The following is a 10527-nucleotide window of genomic DNA, read 5'->3' as shown; positions in this document are numbered from 1 at the left end:
CGCAGCAGACACCTCCCAGCCCAGCTGAGCTCGTAGAACCAAGGCCTTGCTAGTCCGTCATAGACTCCGCCCCGACTCAGTGAAAGGCGTGGAACACGGGCTTCTGCGGATGTGTGTGGCCTCTCAGCCCATTACCGGTGACACGGGCGGGAAGAAGAGGCGGCAGCCCTGGAGTCTCTAACGAAGGTGGATTATCTGAGTCGCTTATGTGCCCGCACGCAGAACTGCCACCCTCAGCCCTGCCCGCGCTGGCAGGAGTCCCCGCCCCTCCCCCACTGCCGGACCTGGGAGATGCATGGGTCACATCAGCAGCTTCGTGCAGGTGGGACCCGTCCTTCTCCCCCGTCCCTCTCCAGCCTCTACTCCCACAGCACCTCCCCACTGAGTCCACACGACAGACTCATTTATTAACTTGACTTTGCATGTCAAATACCTTTTCCGTTTAATTAAAAAACAAAACAGTTAATATCACAAGGGGCTCCAGAAATACATGCTTTTGAATTCCAGCCATGGAGAGGACTAAAGGAGAGCTGGGATCTGCAGATGTGGCTGCTTTCCGCAGAGGGATTTGTGCAGCCCCGACAAGCTCACTGCCCGTGACAGAACCCACCGCACAGCAGGCAGGGGCCGTGGGACAGAGTCTTTGGTCGGTGAGAGCGTCACCCAGAGCTCTCTGGAAAGTGGCTCGGCAGGAAGTGGGTGTCTCCCTACAGCCCCCCGCTAAGCAGGGCAAGGGGGTACAAGAGGAGGCATTTAAGCCTCCCTAGCGTCCCGCTGCCTCTGAGGCTGTAGGCCACCTTATTTAAACCTAACAAAAAGTAGGTTTATGATTTGAACTTGGACCTTGTAGCAGCCCAGTGACACGTCGGCAGCCACGATGCAGTTGTGGGCAGGAAAACGGTGGGCCTGGAAACTGCTCCTAGACCACCCTGTTATCGTCAGGTCCACATAGAGAACACACAGGAACCCTTTAGACCAAATAAAAGTAAATAATCATACCAATATAAACAGGGCCTTTGACCCTTTCATTTTATTAAAATGGCACGTAAATATTAAAACAGCATACTGATCGCTTCCTACATCTGCAAGCCCCCGGGTGTGCTGATCTGGAGCCGCCTGTGGGCTCCTTCCTGGAGGCTGCAGACTCATGCATTCAGCAATTCATGTTCTTTGTCGGTTTTCCCAACAGCATCAGGATTTGATAATGGGTCGAGATCGGCGAAAAGGCTGAACCAGGCAGTCAGGTCCGAGGAGGGCTTGGCAGGCTCTGGGGAGAGAAGAGCAAACGTGGGCACACCTACCTTGCTAACTCCCACCTCTGCCAGGCTGCAGGCAGGTGGGTCCAGGTGCACCTTGAAGAGGGAGGGCGCTCAATCCGACAAATCCCATTGCTCTTTGTCGCTAATCCTTGTTAGGGTATTCCATGCCCCCCCCCCGCGTTGGCCGGTTGGCTGAGCAACGTTTTTAAACCATGGTCTTTACACAGTTCAACGCACAGTGATCCTTTGTGTTAACCCACACCTGCACCTCCACCCAGCGATGGCCACAGCCCGCAGAGCTGCCTGAAACCCCAGGCCCCATGCTTCACCACCACCAGGAAATATCAGTCATTTCAGAAATCAGACTGAATGTCTCAAGCAAGGTGCTTCCTGGAGGAATCTTTTCAAATCTGCTGGGTTAAGAGAAACACCGTGTGTCACTCTTTTCAGCCTTCAAAGCAACAGGTCCAGAAGTGGGGAGGGGGGGAAGCAACAGGTCCAGAAGCAGGGAGGGGGGATGGCACCTAGGCCTGACTGCCCCTCTTCTCTCAAGGTCACTGCCTTCTTTAACCCTCTCCCATCAGAGGAAGGGGGCCTGTGACAGGCCTCCCCTTCCCCACTGGGCTCTAAATTGCCCCCATACCCCTTACACTCCAGCCTCAGTGGAACAGCCTTCAGCTGTCCTTTCACCGAACCACCTGCCTTAACTTCTTGAGTGCCACGATTACAGAGCCTAATTATTTTCCAGATGAGGAGAACACTTTCAAAAGAGTGCCTGATGCAAGTGATTTACAAATAAGTTGGGGGCTCCTCTCTATATAAATCATTCCACATGAGAATCTAAGTTCATTCGCTTGGATGACCCATGCTTTTTTTTCTTTCTACAACGGGTGGCAGTATCAAAAGCATAAAGTAAATGTCTCTCTGACAGGTTATCCTTCTAGCTGAGAGCAGCTAGGAATGTGCTTGCCATCTGGTTGAAAAGAGTCTCAAAAACTATTGGTAGCACAAGTTGCTAAAGGTGGTTATATGACACTGATAGAGAATATTGATGGGATTAGACCAACATACACAGGGCTTTTGATCTTTTCACTAAAAAGCACTTAAACATTAAGACAGTATACCGATCACTTTATACTTCTGATTCTCCTCCCTTTGTTTTTCAAAGTCTCTTGTGGATATATTATTTTATAATGAGATAATAATGCAGCTATTACAGAGATAAGCTATTGCAAGCAAGACTAGTTAGTAACTGTGCAAGTTATTATTATGTAACATTAATTTCACACTGTGTGCAGTTAGCCCCCAAAACACTTGGGTTATTTTGATATGATAAACGGAGACTTCAGAGATCTCAATACAGCTTGGCGGGAGTGGGGGAGACATCATTTTTTTTTAAAAAGGGAGTAATTTCTCTTTCTTTAGTCATGTAGGAGGTCACACAAGGAAACTGTATGGGGCAAGATTGACTTAGGAGGATTAGTGCGTTCTTGATAGAGAACATCAAGATATCTTAGATAGGGAGGGTGGGAGGGAGGGAGGCACAAGAGGGAAGAGATATGGGAACATATGCATATGTATAACTGATTCACTTTGTTATAAAGCAGAAACTGACACACCATTGTAAAGCAATTATACCCCAATAAAGATGTTAAAAAAAGAAAAAAGAAAAAGAAAATAAAAAATAAAAAAAGGTATCTTAGAGACAGCACCAGTGAAAACACCCTCCATGCTCACCCCCCCTTCCCAGCACCTTCCGATGGTGGGTGTGGCCCTGCTGTGAAGAGCCAGGTAACTATACCTCAGGGGCTTGGGGGTCCTCACATTCCCCAGACCTCCACTGTGGGAGGGAAAACCAGGTGCAGCTATTTGCACAACACCTAAAAAACATCAAGGGAATGCTTTCTGATGATAATAAAATTGACACGTCCTTTAACTTCCTGTGGTCAACATAGGGAAAGTGGGTGATGACCAGAGAAAGAGAGAGAGCTGCAAATACAGATGAGATCTTCCTCAGGCAGATGTTTTGTCTCAAAAGAACAGATTTCACAAGCTCGAAAGGCCCTCTTTTGACAACTAAGACACCTGGCTCTTCATGAAAAGCACTAACCAAATGCCTTGTCTGGTGGAAGCAATGGTATTTTCAGCTAAGGATCGCCAACCTCAGTGGCCTTTTCTCCCTTACTGTTGTCACCCAATCTTGGGGAGCACCCAGTCACATGGAGATACATGTTTGAGTCTTCCTCATTAGATTTGATAGAGGGAGTTATGAATTAGGACATTAAGCCAGGAAAAAAATTAGAATGTTAGTTCCTAGGATCATGCCGAACTCTCCACCCATGCAGCCCCTCCTTTGAACCCAAGGTGCTCACAGGGAAATTAGTAAAGAAATAAAAGGGTGTGAGGCCAGTGAAAGTGAAGGCAACTGTCATTTAAGGGGGGATAGAACACTGTATTACCTTTCACTGCAGGGCTACTGCCATTTGGACTGCTTGCCTTTGGTGCTGGCCATGGAGGAGAAGTAGGATTGACATTGCTCTCTGACCAGCCTAATGTTCAAAACCAGAGGTTGTTAGATCTAGGGAAGGGCAGTTACACTGCCCCATCAGTTCCTGGGGCACACACATGGCTCTCAACTCCGATAGCCTTCAAAGAGAGAGAGGAGGGTGGTGTGCAAAGACCCTTCTCCCATGTTCCTCATACCCGGAATATGTTTTAGGGGAGAGTGGATATGTATAATCATGCCCACCTTAAGAGTATGGGAAACTAGGGGAAAGACTGCATTTTGAAAAGCAAATGAGAAATTGCTAAGGCTAAAGCATGTTTGCTTTCAGTTTTATACCCATCTTTCTTACCAAGTGACATCATTTCATGGTCACACCAAAGATTATCAATAGTGTTGCAAGGAAATCAAGTGCCTTGTTTTCCTGTCACAAATGGGGAAAGCTTAAAAAAGTGAACACCATTAAATGTAGCAACAGAACTAGGGAATGGCTGGTCTTCTCTACTTCCAATATGATCCAGTTCATTTATTTTCCATACAGCTAATTTAAATTGGGAACTTTAGTTAATACAGAGAAATAAATGGCAGTCCAGTCCAAATCTACGAGGGGAAAGAACATCCCCTTAACTTGACAAATGACATTGATCTTGTCTAACCCACTGTTCTGAAAGGCCCCCCTGTGCTCTGCCTGCCCCTAATGATTAAGAGGCATTCAGCAGTCCTGCTTTGGGGGAAGCAAGCCTAGTTTCCCCCCAGTATTTACTGTCTGTGCTGGATGTTTCAGCATGACTCATTTAATTCAGAACTTTACCATATACTTCTTTTGCACGTCTGCTCTAATTCTTCATGTGTAAGTCCTGTCTTCTCAACGAGACAGGGAACTGTTTCTTCAATGTGCTCCATAACACCTAATGTGGTACAGGTAGGTATGTGTGGGTTAAGTCCATTGTTGATTCTCATTGTGAAACGTAGACCATCAGATGAGGTACCACTGTTGGGTCCAAATGGTTAAAACTGTATCCTTTCACTGGGATGCTCTGGTCGCAGTGTTTCCTACAGAGAAGGTTTTGTCTCCGATAAGGCCCCCATGAGACATCACGTTTAGGTGACAGAGTTCAGCTGCGGCAGTGAAACCAGATTCTGAAGCAAGCAAGCCACTCAGTAGATGCCACAAAAATGATAAGATGTAATGCCGTTTGTTTCCCCTACCATTCTAAGATTTGTGATAAGGGACCTAATTATAGAATCATACTATATTGATTAGCTTGTACTTTTGTTTCATCTCCTAGAGTTCTGAGCCCCTTGAAGGCAGGGACCATGTATTATTCATCTTTACATCCTTTAGTGCACTACCTGGCACACGATGGGTATTGAAGAACTCTTTTAAATCATGAGAAGTACATTTACGAAGCTTTAAGAGATGGCAAAGCAATGCTTGGCGCGGTAGATGCTATAATACTCACTGGATGATTATTTCATTTTAGGCAAGTAAACACAAACGTCCCTATGAAGACTAACCAATGACAAGTGAAGCAGGTGGCCTGTGACCTATTTATTGGGTCTAAAATAATGAAAACATAGAGGGTTTAAAAAGTATTGTTATCCATTGGAAAGGTACTTGAACGTGTTGTTAACATAATTCACAAACAGCGAAAAGCACCAGATTTTAAAGGAACTTTTTGGGAAGATGGAAATGTTCTAACACTAGACTGTGGTGATGGCTGCACAATATAAATTTACCAGAAATCCTTGAACTGTCCTGTTACAATGGGTGAATTTCATGGTATGTAAATTATAGTTCAATAAAGCAGTTTTTTAAAATGACCAGTATTTGGTGTAATCCAGGAGTAACATAACCTCCCTGTTTCCTAGAAAATTGGCCCATGGGCATTTTCCTTCTACACCCAAATCACATAAATAGTGGTAAATGTAGAAAGTTAAAATTGGAGTTTTGTCATGTGCCAAATAAAGCTCAAAGAGGTAGCATCTAACTGGGTCAATTTTACCTTTTTCCCTACAATCCTCTTCTGGACACCACATGTCAAGACCCACCTGTGCTCTGCAGAGCCTGTGTAACTTTTCATCAATGCCTGCAGCCTGGCCTCCATCTCTTAGGGCAGTGGTTCTCAAAGTATGGTGCCTGTGCCACTGGCAGGGGCATCACCCACTAAATCAGAATTGCTGGGGGTGGAGCCCAGGGAAGCACAAACCCTTGGCAGCTGTCATGCAGTGTCGTGTGAGAGGCCCTGCCACAGATGGTCCCCAAAGAGCTGCCACGGTCACCATCTCTGTCAGGATCAGGGTCATCTTGGTTGAAGCCAGAGCCGGGACAAGGAGAGAGACCCTCCTCGGAAACAGTAGAGGTCTGCTTTCAGGACCCCACCTCCCAGGTCCTGGAGCTTTAAGCTCCTTGACCTTGTCAAGCGCTCTGAGTTCAGGGAGGCCCACACTTCCAGAAAGATCCTGAACAGATGCACAGAAAAGGCAGGTGAGGGGTATGGAAGTCCACCGCTCCCGGATCTCTGAATGCTATTTGAAATAGTGGGAACACGAGAAAATTCTTCCCATTTCAAAAATATGCACATTTGTTTTTTAAAGTGGTGGCAGAGAATGCTGGAAAAGCGGTGGTTCAACCACTGTCTTTTTCAGAGTATAAAGTGGAACACTTTCCTTCAGGAGGCAGAAATAAAGCCACATACCAAAACGGAGCTCCCCTCACTTTATGTGATGGGCATGTTCCCAAATGGCTATAAACAAATAAAATGACTGTATATCAAGTCATATTTTTAAAGTACCAGAAATACAAGTTGTATTTTTAAGCCTATCATTTAAAGGATTATAATGGCAGACTCCTTTATAAAGACAATGTCTTCTAATTGGATTCCTTTGTAACTATGGATTTTTGAATATTGCTCATCGAAACGCTCATGAACATGTGGAAGTGATATGTGGACTGTGACATGTGGAATCTATGGGTTTGGGGGCTTTCTCTGCAGCATAGGATGTGGAGAAAAGGATGAGGGTAAAGACATCCCCCTTTGGGGACTAAGATGATGGGGAAAGTATACCTCAAAGTTTCCCATCACTATTCCCTTGTCCCATAATGTGAAGCAGAAACAGCAGCCAGTTTGCCAAATCACAATCTCTCCTCAGAACAGCTATTAAGCATAAGTCTAACAATCCAACTATATGCACATGAGGGGAGAAAATGCTACAGTTGTGACACCAGCTCTATACATATATTTTAAGCAAATACTAAACTGAGCTGCAGTTTCACCCTCACTCGTAACACTTTGGGAATTATTTAGGGGAGGGGTGCAACTAGGGTAATTATGGATGGAACACCAAGCCAGACTTCAAAGGTCTTGGCTTCTATCAGGAAAAAAAATGCTATTTAACGAGAACTTACTGTTGCTAATATTCCTGTAATTGCCTTCAACTGTTCTCTAGTTGGTATTAATTAGTTGGCTGAGGCGTTTTTAACAGGAAGGTGTGGCTGGAAAGATGTCTCCCCATCTCAGAGAAATTGTGTCAGGAGATGGGTGGTGAAGAGTGGAGGCAGGAGAAGCTGAGAGCTCTGTGAACAAGATGCCGAGACTAGCCGTCGGCTCCTGTGATATGTCAACTGTGCTACCCGTCTGCAGGAAACACATATAAAATTTTATTGCCCCCCTTTACTTACATAAGGGAAAATATAAATCAGCCAGAAATAACACCGGCCAGCTAGAGCAGCAAGTAAAGCCAAAATAATACCACCCAGAGCAACACTTCACCATGAATGTAATATTTCACTAACTGGGAAAGCAAAAGCCCAGGCTGGGTTGACGAGCACAGCCCAGGGCGCTCTGGGGTGGGGTTGGCCATGAAGGGGAAAGTGGGAAGACCATGGTCTTGGTGGCCAAGCACCAGCCTGCTGTGCACACCTTCTCTGAGCCCCGGTTTCCATACCTGCAAAGGGTGGATAAAAATTCCTGCCTCATTAGGTTGTTGTATGGATAAAATGGGATCTTGGTGGTGAAATGAGGGAATACAGAGGCTGTAAAGAGCAGGCCCTCAATAAATCTAAGTTGAATCTCGATTTCTGAATAAGTCAGCAGACATGAGAACCAACCCCTGAGATTGTCTTAGGACTGTTTTCTTTCCTATTAGTGATTCGATGTCAGTTGATCTCTCCCTTCCTTCTTGCCTGCCATCCATCCATCCATCTACCCATCCATCCAGATGTCTCTGTCGAACATCTCTTCTAGGCACTGAGCTATGATCGGGAAATATGATGGTAAGCAACACAAACATGGGCCCTGCCCATGACAACCTTTATAAAGCAGACAAAAAATTAAATCAATTTTACAATGAGGTGAAATAAGAGGAGGAATGATTAAGTACTGGGTGTAAAGGGAATGGAGAGCAGAAACACCTAACACTGACTGCGGGGGGTGTCCCTGGAGGAAATGACACTGAACAGGAGAACCTGAAGGATGAGAAGTTAGCCAAGCAGAACAAGCAGAACATGCAGGTGGGTGGAGTGCTCCGAGAGGAGGGGAGGGTCAGACTCCCTGGAGTCCAGCTTACAGACGTAATAAATACATGGTTCTCCAGCTGAACCAGGTCATTGAGTCATGCTAAGTAAAGGCGTGGGGGGTATGGGCAGTGATGAGAACGGGGCAGGCCTTAAAGGACTTTGTAAGCCAAGCTGAGGAGTTTAGACCTTATGTGAATGGTGGATAAAACCACAACAGCTTGGCAAGTCATGAGACCTTTCTGGGGTCCCTTGATTTCCTCATCTATAAAGTGACGGTAGAGTAGACGGTCACCAAGGTTCCTTCTGTGGACTAACGGAGGCGCTTAAATTCTGCAGATACCCAAGACCTCGGGATGTGCCCAGCAGGCTTAGAAAGTGCTGCTTCTTTGATGGAACAAACAACGCCAATGGCTCACGCTCTGTGTTCAGGTTATCTTTAAATGCGGCCCAGCAGCCTCTTCTTTCACATTATTCCATTTGAGTCCTGGAAATATGTTAGCCTGGAGCAAGGCTAAGCCAGAAACAGCAAGAGGAGAGCTCTGGTTGAGGAAAGGTGACCCTAAGAGAATGATCACGCTAAGCTTTCCATTACACTGGCTTGAAATGGAAACCCACCCAGATGGCAAGAGCACCTCGGAATCAGGTAAAACAAAAGGATATCCAGAAGGAACAAAGGGCTGTATGTTTCTGAGAATCTGGAACAAGACCCCTAACTTTGGTTTGCAGAATCCTAAATTAAAAGATGGCCTGGTGCACTTATTTTGAGGAGATGGTTATCTTTTCAGTATCAGCCTCTGTTTCTAAATTAAATTTTGGATGTTGGTGGGGAATTAAGAAGAATGTTTAATGAGGCCCGTCAGCCTTGCCGGGTCTCTACCTCAGGCAGCCCCTCTGGCTGGCCCTCTTCCTACTCACTTTAAGAGGCCTCAGGAAGGTACAATTTTCTCATCACTGTATGACATAGAAAACCCCAGCCCCTATCATGCTGGCAACTTCAGAAACCCTTAGAAAGTCTAGCTAAAATTAACTCCTTAAAATTTTTAAGCACAACTTGATCCTAAATGTAAGTTCCTTTGTTTTGCTCTCCTAGAGGCTGAAGTAGGTGGGGGAAGGAATATATCATTGTTCTCTTACTAAATCCCCCTTCCTTTCTACTTCCCCAGAGCAAAGGAGAAGAGTGAGGACACAGGCCAAAGAGGAGAGGAAGGCAGAGGAGAGCAGAGAGATAAGGAGGCGAGAAGACTGAAGAGGTGGAGGAGGGAGGGGGAGGGAGGGGGTTTGGAGTGCGGAAGGGAGCTGAGGTATCTGCAGCTGTGGCCTGGAGCCACCCACCTCTGTCCTCTGAACACTGCCCCTGAGGATACAGCTCTGCCTGGACCTTACAAAGAGCTACAAAGGCGGTGGAGAGACTGAGCTAGACAGCACTACAGTGAATGAGGGGGCGATGGCTAGCACAGGCACAGATTTTTGTAGACAATCTCGATTTCACATATTCTATTCTGGAATGTCACCCAACTTTTGCGGTTGACACAACCCTGCCTTCCCACACCCACATGCCTCCTGCATGACTGCGTGGTTCCCCCCCACCCCCGTCCCTGTGCACACCCAGGACGCCCAGAGCCAGGATAACAGTCTTTATAAGCCCTGCTCCTCCAGAAGCACCCAAGGCAAGGCCTGAGGGAGCCCGTCCGGAATCGCGTTTGCCGTCAGAGACGTGGTACTTGGAGGCAACAGAACAGAATGGGGAAAGGCATGGATTCCGGAGTCTGGCGGCTCAGGCCCACAATCCGGCGTGCCTCCTACCAAGAGGTATGATCTCGGGCAAATTACTTACTGCCCTGTTCCTCAGTTTCCCAGGCTGTAAGCTGGAGATGATGCCAGTACCTGCCTGGGAAGGGTGTGGTGAGGATGAAGTAAGTTAACACACGTAAAGCACATGGGAGTGCTTGGCCCACAGCGCATGCCATAGGGAGTGCTGGTTCTTATTATTTTACCACGATAAAGGGCAAAGTCACAGAAGCAAACAGTTTTAGACCACAGCATCTCTGAAGTAGGGGTTAACCCAGGGATAAGAAGATGACATTTGTGGAAAAGTAGAAAGCTCCTTCAGATGACTTGGGTCTCTCCTGATAGATTATTTAGTGAGTCTAATACCTTGTATTACAGATGAGAAGGCAAAGGCCCAGAGAATGAGTAGCCTGACCAATTGCTGCAAAGTGAGTGCAGGGAAGGGAGTTTACAGAATA

At 46.4% G+C, this 10527-nt stretch overlaps 1 protein-coding gene across 12 annotated transcripts in view; it reads right to left on the bottom strand.

The window, feature by feature from the left end:
- Nucleotides 1–1000: 1000 nt before the first annotated feature.
- Nucleotides 1001–10527, bottom strand: part of ICA1 (islet cell autoantigen 1) — a 144137-nt gene continuing 134610 nt past the window's right edge. For 11 of the 12 annotated variants that reach the window (XM_024767156.1, XM_024767151.1, XM_024767148.1 and 8 more), the window contains one exon: nt 1016–1267. In XM_024767156.1, the coding sequence (XP_024622924.1) occupies nt 1146–1267 (122 nt within the window). In that variant the 3' untranslated portion in view covers nt 1016–1145. Of the gene's footprint in view, nt 1268–10527 lie in introns of all 12 variants that reach the window. The other variant, XM_024767145.1, reaches the window with a different exon arrangement.

Source organism: Neophocaena asiaeorientalis, unplaced genomic scaffold (genome assembly GCF_003031525.2).
Source record: "Neophocaena asiaeorientalis asiaeorientalis breed wild unplaced genomic scaffold, Neophocaena_asiaeorientalis_V1.1 scaffold70, whole genome shotgun sequence".
Classification (NCBI taxonomy): domain Eukaryota; kingdom Metazoa; phylum Chordata; class Mammalia; order Artiodactyla; family Phocoenidae; genus Neophocaena; species Neophocaena asiaeorientalis.
The sequence above is the reverse complement of the archived record's forward strand: the minus strand, read 5'-3'. Positions and strand labels throughout refer to the sequence as shown.